Raw genomic sequence first — 15,955 nt, forward strand, 5'->3', positions numbered from 1 at the left:
GGTAAAATTATAGAAAAAGAATGTGCTACTTAACATTAGTCCATTATTATATAACCCCTTCATGCCAACCGTACGCAAACTTGCGCTCGTGGCTTGAAGGGGTTGTACCGGGATGATTCCTGCAGCTGCAGCCATCACCCGGCACTGTCTTTTAGAGCAGGCGGTTGGCTTTTTAATGATAACAACCACTGCAGCTAAAAGCCGCTCGGCTGTTAGCCTAGAGGAGCAGGAGGGGACGTCTCCCCCCCCCCCCCCCCCCCCCCGCTGCTCTTCTTGGGCCTCCCGTCCCACCAGGGGATGCGAGCCACCAGCTGGCGCATCCGCCAGCTAGGCTGCGACCCAAACAAAGCCGGATTCGGCTCTGATATGGGTCTCCGATGTAAAATCCCAGAAGCGATGGTCACAACATCACTTTTGGTTTACTTGGCTGTCAATGGTGCCGATTAAAAAGAAAAAAAAAAAGACAGCATTCAAAATCACCAATTTTGGCGATCTGAATACTTTTATGTGCAAAGGAGGGATTTGGGGTCTTTTAGACCACCGATCTCTCCATAAAGAGTACCCATCACCACCTATTATTGTCACAAGGGATGTTTACATTCCTTGTGACAGCAATAAAAGTGATCAGATTTTTTTTTTCTTAAAGGGACAATGTAAAAAAAAAAAAAAAAATAAATTTAAAGCGCGCCTGTGCAACAAAGAAAATGCATATGTAAGTCGCACCCGTAAATGTAAACGGTGTTCAAATCACACGTGAGGTATCGCCATGATCGTCAGAGTGAGAGCAATAATTCTAGCAAAAGACCTCCTCTGTAACTAACCTGGTAACCATTACCTTTTTTTTTTTTTTTAAAGCGCCACCTATGGAGATTTTTAGGCACCGTAGTTTGTCGCCATTCCACAAGTGTGCGCAATTCGCAAAGCATGACATGTTAGGCATCTATTTACTCTGCGTAACATCATCTTTCACATTATAAAAAAAAATTGGGCTGACTTTCCTATCTAGTTTTTTTTTTTTTTTTTTTTTTTAATTCATGAAAGTGTATTTTTTCCCCAAAAAATGCATTTGAAATACCGCTGTGCAAATAAAATATGACATAAAATATTGCAAAGATCACCATTTTATTTTGTAGGGTCTCTGCTAAAAATATATATAGAATATTTGGGGGTTCTAAGTAATTTTCTAGCAAAAAATACTGATTTTAATTTGTAAGCAACAAATGTCAAAAATAGGCTTAGGCACGAAAGGGTTAAACATCTATATGAACATTCAAAAAAAAAAAAAAAAAAAAAAAAAAATCGCAAGAAATCACGACATCTTTATATAGTAAAGTAAGAATCCACCTTACACATTGACACTTCAACTGACTAGAATGTCATACTAAATTGTCAAGATAACATATGGTACTGGCTACAGGATAAGAAGCTGGAGCTCGGAGTCTTCAAAAGCCATGAACAAATGAGATCTTAAACTATTAAAACATTTGTTCTACAGGTATTACCTATTACACATTTAATTTAGTCAAGCATGTCTACTAAGAGGCATACAAATCCCACCATAGCCAATTTAAGAACTTACCAATTTCCCTTGCAATTCTGACAGCTTCATCTGCATCCTGTAAAAGCAGGAAATGAGACTCACGTTAATCCCATCAGCCACTGCACTGTGTCCTTAGGGCAGTCGTATATTGCACTACTGTCTCCTCCGATTCATTTAATGTTTGATTTTACAACCTTCTGACCCTGCTCATTCAGAGGAATGTAAAATTAATACCATAAGTGGAATGTAAATTATACCTGATCATTATTATACGGCAAAGAGGAAAACTCAAAGCGCACCCCAATCAGCTGACAGGAAGCTAAGTTACTATTGAGAGATGGCTTTCTGCAGTGGCCAAAATGAAGTGATTAAATTTCAGAGTTTACAATCCATAATGGGCCATAAATCAGAGTATTACAGCCTGTCGGCTGCAGCTTGTTTCTGTCTCCTCTTCTGTTTGCCTGTCATGTTTTCCATGAAGCTGTCAGCAGGGGGAGACGATTCTCTTTTGTTTGAAATGCTGTTGGTTTTACCAGCCACTTAAAGGAGAGAACTAAGTAAAACACTGCACTAAAAACTCGATACCATCTGTCATAAAAATGTGGTTCAAACCATTTTATAGCCAATAAAACATCATTACAAGGTAAACTGTGTGCATTCATGCAAATCTAGGGGGGGGGGGGGGGGGGGGAAATCTAAACAAACAAATATAAAAGATGTGGTACACAAGCATAAAAACAGGTTGATTAAATGTGAAAATACTAAATAGAAAAACAAATTTTATATGGATTTATATCAAGATGCATCATAGAAATACTATTATATCATAACATTGGTTTAACGGACACGATTTAGAAATATACTGTAAGCTAGAAATATAGACTAATAACTTTTCAAAATATATTTTTTCTCCTTAAACCGAACAAATGTTTCTTCTAAAAAGAAAAAAAAGGGTTCAGTAACTTGTTACAGGCTCAGAAGCAAGCAGGGGAAGTTGGCAAAAAAAATTTAATTTCCTTTCATTAACTAGTCTGCTACACAATCGGTGCTTGTTAAGTTCAAAGCAGTCTTGAGAGCAACCTTAATTTTAAGTCTTTTTACTCCAAGCAACTCACATCTGCTAATGAGGTTTTTTTTTTTCTACAAAACAACAATTGTTTTTTGAGCCACAGATAAAGTCGCCCAGAAGAATGTATAGGTTTACTGTTTTATTACACCTTGCTTCTTTCCATGGACTTTTTGGCTTAAAGGGATGAAATTCATGAAAAAAGGGTCATTTAAGAATGTTAGTGGTTTGTACACATTGAGTTGCAAGGCCCTTTGTTCCTGCCCGTGACAGTTATGTGAGAATACTTCCCCTTAATAGCCTCTCTGTCAGGAAGTGTTAAACCTTCCAAATGCAGACAATTAGAGCCTCTCGAGCGAAATGCAGCAATAGCGATGACTGATGAAGAGCCATGATTAAAGCTCTAGTTGGGAACTCTCTCCGCATTTCTTTTAGCTTGCAAATTCGATCACACGTAGAAATAGTAATTAGCAAATCACTTTTTATTTCAGTACTTCGTATAAAAAAAAAAAACTATGAAAAGTAATAAAAAATGTGAAATTATCTTTACAGAATGCTGTATATTCAATCAGGTTAGATAAAACAAAAATATAGATTTTATAGTTAAAAAGGCATAGAATACTCCTCATATGCTAAAATGTTCAATCCATACAGCTCTTTACTAAAGTGCAAAGCAAGCACACAGCAGCAAATAAAGTGCATAAACCTCTATATAAAGCAGCAATGCTTCTTAGCCACTGAATGGGCTTTTTACAGCATGGAGTAGGTAATTGGTGCTCCATGCTTGAAAAAGAACCTGTTTACTGGCTCAAAACGTTGCCGATTTAAAAAGATAGATCACACTCTAATGCCCCGTAGACACAGTCGGATTTTCCGACGGAAAATGTTCGATGGGAGCTTGTTGTCGGAAATTCCGACTGTGTGTAGGCTCCATCAGACATTTTCCATCCATCTTCCACAAAATATGAGATCTGGATCTCAAATTTTCTGACAACAAAATCCGTTGTCGTAAATTCCGATCGTGTGTATGCAATTTCGACGCACAAAGTTCCACGCATGCTCGGAATCAAGCAGAAGAGCCGCACTGGCTATTGAACTTCATTTTTCTTGGCTCGTCATACGTGTTGTACATCACCGTGTTCTTGACGTTCAGATTTTCCAACAAGGTTTGTGCGACCGTGTGTATGCAAGACAAGTTTGAGCTAACACCCGTCGGAAAAAATACATGGATTTTGTTGCCGGTATGTACGATCATGTGTACGGGGCATAACACACTGCTACCTGCTTGTTTTGCACTTTAAAATAGAGCTAAATTAATTATTTGAATTTTGGTATACAACTTTTCCTTTACTGGAGAATTGTTTGTCTAATTTCTGCCTTTAGGCTGTTTTCATGTACAAGGCATTTGAATATTTTGGAGTGTGCTTCAGTATATGATACAAAAAAAAAAAAAAATATATATCTATATATATATATAGATATATATATAGATATATATATAGATATATATATATCTATATATATATAGATATATCTATATATATATCTATATATATATATATATATATATATATATCTATATCATTTTTTTTTTTTATTCAGGCTGTAAAAACGACATGCACCACGTGGACTTATACAAGGCAAACCATCAAGACTTGTACAGACCCTGGCCATATGTTGACAGCTTAAAAAAAAAAAAGCCATGCAGCAATTCTGAGCATTTCTTGGACATCTACTACAAGTATGTGTGTAATAACAAGTCCTTTAAGGCTTCATGCACACGAGACGCCGGTGCAAACTCTGCTGAACACAAGTTTTTAAAAGCTGAAACCAACATTTAGAAAAGCCCGTTTTGCCACGTTTAGCGGCGTTTTACCGCGTTTGCTTCTAGAAGTGTCTGCAGAGCAGAGAATGACATTTTGAGACACAACTTTGGGCCCTGTATCTCAGGGCCACTTGGTGCTAGGAACCTCAAATTTGGTGTGCTAACACAGTGGAACACTAAAACATATCCAAATTTGGGGTTCCTAGCACCAAGTGACCCCGAGATACGGGGCCCCAAAATCTGGTCGCAAAATGTCATTCTCTGCTGCAAAAAAGTGTTTGACATCTTGCGACCCGACTTTGGGGCCCCGTATCTTGGGGCCACTTGGTGCTAGGAACCCCAAATTTTGATATGTTGCAGTGATAGTTCCACTGTGTTTGCAAAATTGGGGCTCCTAGCACCAAGTAGCCATGAGATACGGGGCCCCAAATTCAGGTCACAAAATGTCACAAAATGTCATTCTCTGCTGCAGTTTACCATCATATTTCTGTATTTTCTGGTCCAAAAAATAGGGTTCCTTTAAAAACACTTATAAACACAAACGCGGCTAAACGTGGTACCAGCGTTTGGCGTCTAAAACGTGGCAAATTTTTGCGTCTGAACCCATTTTTTTGCTTCTGGAAAAACGAGGTTAAACACAACTGCCTAAAAACGCCAAAAAACGAGACTGTGTACATGGACACATAGGATAACATTGAATGAGTTCAGGGGCAGTTGAAAAAAGTGTCCAACTGCCTCTGAATGCACGTTTAACAGCGTCTCGTGTGCATGAGACCGAAGGGTCACAAAAAAAAAAAATCACGGAACATCGGCCATGTCATGAGAACACACAGAAGTTTTATTGTCTAGTTCAAAGTAGAAGTAAAATTCTAAATGTTTTAAATCATTATGCATTTTTATTCAGTATGCAAATACGGGCATAATGGGGTTAATTTACTAAAACTGTATAGTGCAAAATCTGGTGCAGCTCTGCATAGAAACCAGTCAGCTTTCAGCTTTTTGGGGTTTTTTTGTCATTGCTTAATTGAACAAGCTGAAGTTAGAAGCTGATTGGCTACCATTGCACTAGATTTTGCATTTAGTAAATCACCCCCAATGTATCACTGTGGTGAGTTTAAATGCTTAGAAGTGTAGAAAGTAGTAAAGAAAAGGCAAACCTCCATCTTAACTTTAAAGCAAATTCAGTGCAGCTACCATGCTTGGTGGGATTGAACTTGCAATACCACTACATTATCTTTTTGCAACCTACAGGCCGCCTAAGTACATCCCTGTAGAGCAGGGATACGCAATTAGCAGACCTCCAGCTGTTGCAGAACTACAAGTCCCATGAGGCATAGCAAGACACTCAGAGGCAGAGGCATGATGGGACTTGTAGTTTTGTAACAGCTGGAGGTCTGCTAATTGCATATCCCTGCTGTAGAGCATTTATAGTAAAGACATGGGCAGTGTGACTATATCTAAAGCTGGGCATAGACTTTTTTTTTTTTTTTTTTTTTTTTTTTTTTAGCCAGTAGGCTAAACAAAACCAAAAAAACGAACACAATCGACGGTGGGCGGTCCGGAAGTGGTTAAAGCATTGCACCAGCGATCAGCAAGATCACTAGAGCCATGCAGGTCGCTTGCAGACTGTCAGTGTGAGCTGGATGGTTCATACATCATACAGGCAGTTTTACACTGACAGGAAGACTCAATGAACCACCACAACACTCAACAGTGCCCTGGTAGTTCATTGAGAACTACAAGCTGACAGCCGAAAAGGATGTTGGGACTTGTATTTCATTCAGAGAACTCTGTGTATGAATGACATGGCCATGTGGGTCGAGCCCCACACAGGCAAGCTCATTTCAAAAAGTGACAGCTAGTACGGGAAACTTCTCCCCATACTGCCGTCACAGAGAATAAAGAGATTGCTGAACAGTTGCAGGATCGGGAACATGTTACATGTTCCACCCTAAAAACAGGTGGAACATGTAACATGTTCCCGAAGGTGAACTTATCTTTTAGGTATAGTACAGGCTGCTACTCAGGTGACTAAAACGATTTTAACTATTGCTTTTTAGCATGACCTGACAAATTAAAGTGGAATGGTGTGGGAAAGTGTTAAGTAATCTACTGGATTTTTAGAGCGGTCCGTGTTCCTGATAGGAAAATGAACCCTCCCTTCCTGACCCAGACACCCAGGGTATTACTTATAGATAAACATTCTGTTTGTGCATTCGAACAAAGAATCTACTGGAACGTCTGTGACACTGTGAACACCCAGCAGTGGATTCTTAAAGGATAAGTTCCACATGTTACATGCTCCACCTGAACATGTTCCCAATGCTGCAGCCGCCGCCTGCTGCCGCTCCCCCCCCCCCCCCCCGACAATAGTATGGGAAGAAGTTCCTCATACTAACTGCCACTATTTGAAAGCAGCACGGCTGTGCGGGACTCTGCCCACACGGCCTCATCATTGAGACACACAGCTCCGTGTATCTGAATGAACTAGGCTCCTGCAACAAAAAATAATAAATGCACATTTATTTATTTATTTATTTTTTTTTTTAAGGTGAAACTTATCCTTTAAAGAAAATATACCAAAAACACGAGAGGAAAATATTTATTTTAACACAGAATTCAAAACCTAGTAAACAAAAATCGAGGACACATTAAGAAGTCTGGTGAACACCTTTTTTTATTTTTTTTTTTATACTTTTATAAATGAATAAACTCCAGTTGTTTTTGGTGCATTGGTAATCTGCTTACATCTATGGTATACAGAATATTAAAAAATGTAGAATACCCCCCAAAAAAACTTTTTTTCTTTTACTTGTGTGTGTTGGTGCATGTATATACTGTAGTTTGCATTATAGCATGCATTCCTTTTATTACCCGCTTTCATGTCAAATTCATGGTTGATCCTGCCAGCCCCCCTTTTCCCTAATGCAAATTGACCACAGCAAGCACAGAAACAGATTCATTCTACCGTGGTCAGTTTGTGTCCATAGGCTTGGTGCACAGAGATACAGGATGCCGTGCTGATGTACGGTGTGCATGCATCTCTCATAGTTAGTTGCCCCGCCATGTCTTCCCCCCTCTACCATGTCTTCCGCCCCGCCCAACATCAGCTGCAACCTGTAGGAGCATCTATGCCTTGGATGCACTGTAACATAGTTCCCCATCTGTGTGTGCAGTAATCAAGTGCCTGACCCCTGCATCTAGAATGGGACATTAAAATTAACAATGTGGTCAGGCGATCAACAGTGTTAATTTTTACATCAGATTTCGATTTAGTTTTAGTCTTGACTAAAATGCCATTTTAGTTTTAGTCCTCTTTTAATCATCTGAATGGTTTTAGTTTCAGTCGTATTTTAGTCGACTAAAACGTCTAGTACATTTTAATCGTCTATGAAACTAAGTTAAATTTAGTTAAATTTTAATGCATTTAAGCATTTCTCTAGAATTGCCAAACTCATTATACACTCCAGGAGCAAAAATCTAAAAACATGTTATTATTTATGGTAATAACTAGGGTTGCACCGATACCGCTTTTTTTAAGACCGAGTACAAGTACCAATACTTTTTTTCCCCCAAGTACTCGCCGATACCAATAATTTTTTTCAAGTACTTGCCGATACCGATACTTTTTTAATGTCTTGTGACAGTGGCACATGCGTCAGTAGTTTATTTTTATTTTATTTATTTTAACAATTCTTTTATTATTTTTTTTTTTAATTTAAATTTTTTTTAAATTTTACATTTCTGTGTTATTTACTTACAATGCTTTATTTATTTATTTTGGGGGGGGGGGGTGGAAGGTGTCTAAACAGACCACTGATATCTACCCTTTGAGATAGGGACTGGGGAATCTGTGTCCTCAATACCTTTCCATGCAGCCTCAGCTGCACTGAAAATGAATGAACAGGAGACAGAGGCTCCTCTCCATTCATAAACTGAAGCATCGTAAACACAGGTTACGATGTTTCAGTTATGATGAATGGACAGTCAGTGATCCCTGACTCTGGAGGACATGGAGGGGAACGAAGGAGGAGTCGGAGAGCCGGGAAGGATACAGGGGGACCCAGGGGATGACACAGAGAGGGACCCGGAGGACAACACAGAGAGCCTGGGAGGATGCCGGGGGGACCACAGAGGGGGACAGCAGGGGGGTGATTGGTGCAGCAGAGGGGGCAGTCACAAGCATCGATCTCCCTGACAGCCACGGGAGGGAGAGGAAGAGAAGCAGCTGTCAGAAAGTCTATACAGGGAGATGAGTGCTTGTAACACCACCGCACCGATCACCCGTGTGGCTGCCTAGGTATCGGGTCAAGCATCAGAGCATTTGCACGAGTACAAATTCTCATGCAAATGCTCGGTATCAGCACCGATACCGTTACTAATATCAGTATCGGTGCAACCCTAGTTATAATGTTTGAACATGCACTACAGACACAGATTTAGCCGTTGCGATATAGAACTTCTTTATAACTAAAACCAAGTTTCATAAACAAAACTTGAAAATATAAAAAACCCAAAAAAAACTGTAAAGGCTATTGGCTGTAATGCCATATTACCTGAATATATTACCAACATTAAATATTAAAAAAAAAGCCTTTTTCTTATTTTTTTTTTCCTTTCAGCAGCTTAGTAGATGCCCCCTACATATTCAGATGTGGTAGAGCAGTGTTAATTTTGACTAAAATGCCATTTTAGTTTTGGTTGTATTTTAGTCGACTAAAATAGTATTAATTTAGTAGACGAAATTATTTTGGGTCGACGAAATTAGCACTGGTGACCAAGCAATAAAACATAAAAAAAAGTTTAAAAAAAAGATTGTTTTTTTTTTTTAAAGGCAAATGCTATTATGATATTACATGATATGTGCTTATTTACCATGTGTCCTAACAGTTGTGTGATCACATATAATTTAGGGTTAAAGTCTTCAAGCTGATCAGCATGTACCTGCTCATAATCACGTTTACCATTGCAGGATGATGCCAAGGAATCAATTTATAAATATTTTTGCCCAAAATTCACACAGCTGTCACACTGGATTCAATCAGGAAAATGTGTGAATCCTGGGAAAAAGTTGGGTGAATTTTGTGTGAAAACATTTATAAACAGGCCCCAAGAGTAGGTCAGATTTAGACAGATGAATCTGGGCTTTCAGCAGCACAATCCACAGAGTAAATCTGTATAATATGGGAGTTCCAGATAACTATTTCAGGCTTTGTTCATGAAGAAACTAGAATGACGAGGAGGTAGGTCAATGCATACATACATTTCTATTTTCTGTTCGCAGCATATTTATAGATGCATAACCTTTTTATAATTAACCAGTTTATAGAAACTAGCAGGAACAGAATCACAAACTTGCAAAGATTTTCATGCAGAGAGCTTTTGTGAATAATTTTACATTCAGCATTTGATCAGGTTGATATTCTGTGTACTTTTCCTATATTACTGCTCTAGAGCTAAGTGGATGCATGTCAATGATGTGTTTAACCTACCATGACTTAAATTACATGTCAAAGCAGAAAATGCACTAAAATCTACATATATATCACTTCAAAGCATCCATACTTGTGACATAGTACATACATTTATTGCAAGCATCCCCATGAATATTTAAATGGATTTTGTCAACCTCTTATGAGTACAGTAAGTAGATGGTGTGCATAGGCCATTTCTTATCACATAGGGCAAATATTTCTACTAAACTTTGTAGCTCGTTAACAAGGTAAAAAAAATTTTTGGAGGACAGGGTAAAGCGGTGTAGAAACTCATGGATAATGGCAAAAAGACAAATTGTTTAAACTAGAAACCTATTGTAGGTATCTATAGTATAGTGGCATATGTACACACTCACGTATATATACACTGTATAAGGTTCCAGATCTTTATTTAGGAATCTGCATTTCACAAACTGTTTCTGGCACACTGCATATCTTCGTAGGAATCTTTCAGGAGCTTCATAATCATGGTGTTCTAATAATTCCACAGAAAACATCCTGATGCAATATTTACAGTGGTTTGGGAAAACCAAAGTATTACAAGCATTACTTATCCAAGCACCCAACTAGCAACGGATATCATACCAGCAAGAGGTACCTCTGGGGCAGGTGCATCACTGTTTAAGAGTCCTCTGACATGTGCAGTGGCATGAGCACCACTTCCAGGAGCCTGTTAACAGCAGCCTCCCACACAGAAAAGCTGCTTTGGCTAGGCCAGATAATAATCTGACAGGTTTTAACACTAGTAATTCTGACTGCACATAGGAATTCCATGATCATATTTTAAAATTACCCATATCATCCCCCATAACAAGCACAGTATTTTTAAAGAAGAAAACCTGCAGAAACACCATATATGACAGCAGTAATAACAGTGAGCTTGCCTTAGGTTCAGAAGATCTAGCCAAATAGCAGTACAGTTTCTCACCTTGACCACCCCATCAAAGCCAGGGATGGTGTTGACCTTTGCATTCTTAGCTAATAGCTTGCTTTCAATTTTGTCTCCCATAGCTTGAATAGCATGAGTGTCAGGTCCAATGAAGGTGACATTTTCTGCTGCCTGTGGAGACAATGACAGTTTTATGTTTATTACAAAAACATATTAGGTGTTAGCTGTGGTTTCACACATCTAAGGAACCCTAAAATAAAGCACACAGAGTTTAATGTAATTAAAGAAATGGGGAACTATAAAACTGCTTAGCCTTAGTCAAACTTGCGTATTCATTAAATACACATTTTTGTGTTGGTGTTAACTGTTTAATACTATCTGTAGTGGAATCCGTTTTCCTGTTTCATTAGTATGCAAACACCTTAGAGGAGAACAGCTCATGAAATGTGGCAGCTAAACAAATACAACACATGACTGACAAGAGAGCTGTTCATTTACATACTGAGCAACAGTAATGGGCTTGTAGATTACATTAACCATTAATGTGTAACAACACTTCTCATATTATGTAAACATCTGTCACTCATAAAAAGATGCACTCTAAAGCAGCAAATGATGTGCAACATCTATCAGCACATTTCTTGGCTGAAATAAAAAAAAATATTAAAAGGGATATGCAATTGGGAAAATTAAGTAATACAAAAAAAAAAAAAAAATGAAGATATGTTAGTGCTTGTAATGTGTGCATATATCTGGATTTAGAATTGTTCCACTATATCCCTGATTATTACCCAGTTACACCACCGCTCCTTTGAAACCAATGTAACAAAAGAAGCAAAGAACCCCCAATGAAAATGTTATTTTATTTTTTTAATTTTATTGCTACAATTTAAAAATACATATATTAAGAGATTGACATCACTACTATAACATTTACATGGATTTATACACATATGCAGGTGTGTCACAAAACTTTAAACAATGTCATTATACAATGTGATTTGCTTTGATGTACAGTCATAGGAAAATAAGTATCCACCAACATTTACAATAACCTTAAAAATAGGAACTTTCAAAAAGCATCCTATATTGAGAAGAATAAGATAAAGGCATAGTACATAGGCACAGCATTACCTGGTAATAACGTATCTAGATGTTCCAACTGCATCTTTAGGCAATTTGTAAGCATAAAGTCCTAAGGAACCATTTAAATAACAACATTTCCCTGTATAAACAATTGTATTTTTGGTTATGGTGTGGAGTCATACATGCAACTGGGTATCGCTTACTTTAGACTTGGGTTCACTTTAACAACTTGCTGACCAGCCACCGTCGTTATACGGCGGCAGGTCGGCTCTCCTGCGCGAATCGCCGTAGCTGTATGGCGCACTCTCGCTGCACGTGGCAGGAGCATGCCCACGAGTCAGGCAGACTCTATATCCGCTGGTGACCCCGCGATCGCCTAGTACAGAGGCAGAACGGGGATCTGCCAGTGTAAACAAGCGGATCCCTGTTCTGACAGGAGACATGACAGATCTACTGTTCCCAGTGATCGGGAACAGTGATCTCTGTCATGTCCCTGGTAGCCCACCCCCCCTACAGTTAGAACACACCCAGGGAACAAACTTAACCCCTTGATCGCCTCCTAGTGTCCCTGCCAGTGTCATTTTTAAATTGATCAGTGCTATAAAAGTGCGCTGATCAATGTAATAATGTCACTGGTCTCCAAAAAGTGTCATTTGGGGTCAGATTTGTCCGCCCCAATGTCGCAGTTCTGCTACAAATCGCAGATCGCCACCATTAGTAGTAAAAACAATTTAAAAAAAAGTCCCTAAATCTATCCCATAGTTTGTAGATGTGATAACTTTTGTGCAAACTAATCAATACACACCTATTGCGATTTTTTTTATCAAAAATATGTACAAGAATATATATAGGCCTAAACTAATGAAAACATATACACACACACACATATTATATATATATATTTTTTTTTTTTGGCTCAAAATTGTTGCTCTGTTTTTAGCGGAAAAAATAAAAACTGCTGAGGTGATCAAATACCACCAAAATAAAGCTCTATTTGTGGGAAAAAAAGGACGTCAATTTTGTTTGGTTAAAGCGTCAAACGGCCGCGCAATTGTTAAAGCGACGCAGTGCCGTATCGCAAAAAAAGGCCTGGTCATTAATGGGGCAAATCCTTACTTTTAGTAATGTAGTTGCTATTTTATAAGTAAATAAAATAAATGCCTTCATACAATAACTTATTATGTTGGATGTAATATAGCTAAGAAAGTTGCCCATAGATAGATATTTTTTTTTTGTGTAACGAAAATAAAATGACTTTATGTGGATGGGGGAATCCTCCCCCGCTGCGCTATTGTATTTGGACAACTGGAAGACTTCATCATCAGAATACACTGATCAGCGCTATTGTACAACCACCCTGCCCATACACGGATCAACATTCAGCCGATCCCTGCGCATTTTGATTGATGTATCAGCACAGACCCTATTCAATCATCAGCTTAAAATACAGGATGTACTGAATATGTCAAATATGGCAACCCATATAACCATTTAGCCATCAACTTAATTGTATTTGATACTTTCCAAAATGCCTACTGCAGGTCTTACACCTAATTAAATATCACCTACAAATGTCTTGGCAGTGCCAGGCGACAGAAAACAATGACGGACCACTTCTAAATGACTAAAAATAACCGCTTGCTAACTACCGGTATTTTGAAAGGTGGTGGATGGAATAAGCACAAGCTGTTATAAGCACAAGCAAAGGTTCATAGAAAATGCCTGTAAACAAGCAGTTTCTCTAATGCTTGCTAAAATGTCCCATTCCCTATATTTGCAAATTTGTATGGTAGGCAGTTACTAAACTGCTGAGAAAAACTCACTGTACCAGAAATAAATTACTATTGGATTATTGTGACACCTGGAACTGAGCAACATCTGACCTTTTCCAATAATAAACACACTTTAAACTTTAGCAAAAAACTGCAGAAATGTTACTTTTCATGGTGATGGTAACAAGCATTTTAAAGATATCAAACCCTGCATATGGCACATTGTCAAACAAGCAACAACATAAATGACAGGACAGGGTTTACTAAAGTTAGTCATACATAGATTTTTAAACTAACGTTTGTACAAAAATTTGCAAAGTACATTTGAATTTTGTTCGAAAGTATAAAAAAAAATTGTTGTGCTTTTTACGTTCAATTTTGGAATGCATGTTAATTTCTCAAATTATGACCACATTCACTGATAGAAATTGGTTAAAAAATGTTCAAAACCTTGATCTGACCCCACTAACAATTAGAGAATTGAAAAAAAGTTGTTCTGAAACATAAGTTTTCAAAACAAAATTCTTCTAGTGTATGGCCAGCTTTGCTCTGACACCCAACCGTACTTACTCAGCTCCTTGCTGTGTACTCTAAGTTATTCTGGCACTAAAACTCTAGATATTGCAATCATAACTGGTGCAATAACAACTGCATTGCTAAATATTGCTATAAAACAATTCATTCTTCTAAGAACATTTTACATCTGATAAAAGCCTTCCCTACACGATACAAAAAATAAAATGCCAAGCAAAATATTTACATGTAAATCACCACTTTATATATATGATATATGGTTAAATATAATTTTAACCAGAAATGTATGGTATTTACAGTGGAAAAGCTGGTTATAAGTTAACATACTGTGACATCTTACAATCTGCGGTACCCAATTACAGGAAAAAGTGGATGCTTGTAGTGGCTAATCAGATCTTTTTAATTTCTCCAGAGTAAAGAATGAAGCCTTAATAGTCAGTATGGGAAACAAGTTTTCTAATCTAGAAGATTATATAAGTAATACAAGGTGCGTGGGCCCACCACTTCCAAAACAGTAACCTACCGCACCGTTCACATAAAGTGAGGTTTAGAGCTGCCAATCCAAAAATCAGTTTTTGCCACAGGTTGCTGTGGCTTATGTGAGGGCAAATGATAAAAATCATTCGTCTCAGCTGCAAACTTCAAAACCAAATTGAACAATTCTGACTTGCATAAAAAGTACATTGGCAAGAAATCAGCAGACATCTTAAAAATGAGGGAAAGTTAAACAGGTTTTCCCTATTTAAAAAAAAAAAAATGTACATAGAGAAACTCCTGAAAAAAAAAACGTTCAGGTCTCAGGGAACCCCTACCAATAAATTATATCTACAGCTCATGGGACATTACCATGAACAATAAGTTGTATAGCAATAAAAGACTTATGGACATTGTGTACTTCGCATAGTGTATTTGACACCTAATGCTGCTCTAACCTGCAAGATGTTTTCAGTAATGAGAATAATAAAACAAAAACAGGAAAATGAACCTTAAAGAGAGCTGAAAAAGATCACTGGTGTCGTTGAGAACTTATCTAAGAGGAGGAAACAGCTCATTGCCCAAGCAACCACCTTTGGGGGAATCCTAGGGTTCCACTGAACCCCGACTGACTGGTCTAGACTCAAGGACATCAAATGTATCATCCAAATTCAATTTAAAGTAAGTTTTAAGTAGAGCTAAAGGCAAAACTTTTTTCCATATGAATTTCCTCCCTCTTTTGAAGGACACAGTTCATGTAAAAAGTAATCTACCTACCCATTTTCTGTACTTACAGTGATATGTTTTTTGCATCCATATGTGATGAGTGAACGTGGTTCACGAGACGTGTAGAGTTCTGACCCTTAGGGTGCCAAGACAGTTCGGTCTATCAATCTCATTTATATTATGTCAAAATTATTGTATGTATTTATGTCAAATTATTGTATATGGTTGTGTGTGTGTGTGTGTGTGTGTGTGTGTGTGTGTGTGTGTGTGTGTGTGTGTATGTATGTATATATGTGTGTGTGTGTGTGTGTGTGTGTGTATGTTGTAAACTGCACCACGCACTCCCAGACCACGGGAGTGCGAGATTCCTTGGGCGGGATGAGCCTCCTGAGAAAGACACGTGACCGCCCTGTGTCGTCACGTGTAGGGTAGGGGCCAGGACAGTGGAGGAGACAGTCACTTGCTCTGAGCTAGCTGCTGATTCACACAACCCTGCAAACCCTTTGGAGAGGATTTAACATTGTATGTTTTCTAAAGCCTGGTGCGCT

The 15,955-nt window shown here is 38.2% G+C and overlaps 1 protein-coding gene across 1 annotated transcript in view; it reads right to left on the reverse strand.

Moving 5' to 3' along the window:
* PCCA (propionyl-CoA carboxylase subunit alpha) overlaps positions 1-15,955 on the reverse strand; it is a 1,163,293-nt gene that overhangs the window by 867,248 nt on the left and 280,090 nt on the right. Inside the window, exons 7-8 of the mRNA XM_073614439.1 lie at positions 10,855-10,986; positions 1,580-1,616 (exon numbers count right to left, since the gene is read on the reverse strand). Of these exons, the coding sequence (XP_073470540.1) occupies positions 1,580-1,616; positions 10,855-10,986 (169 nt within the window). The remainder of the gene's footprint in view (positions 1-1,579; positions 1,617-10,854; positions 10,987-15,955) is intronic.

The sequence above is a fragment of the Aquarana catesbeiana genome, linkage group LG02 (assembly GCF_042186555.1).
Source record: "Aquarana catesbeiana isolate 2022-GZ linkage group LG02, ASM4218655v1, whole genome shotgun sequence".
NCBI classification, from domain to species: Eukaryota; Metazoa; Chordata; class Amphibia; order Anura; family Ranidae; genus Aquarana; species Aquarana catesbeiana.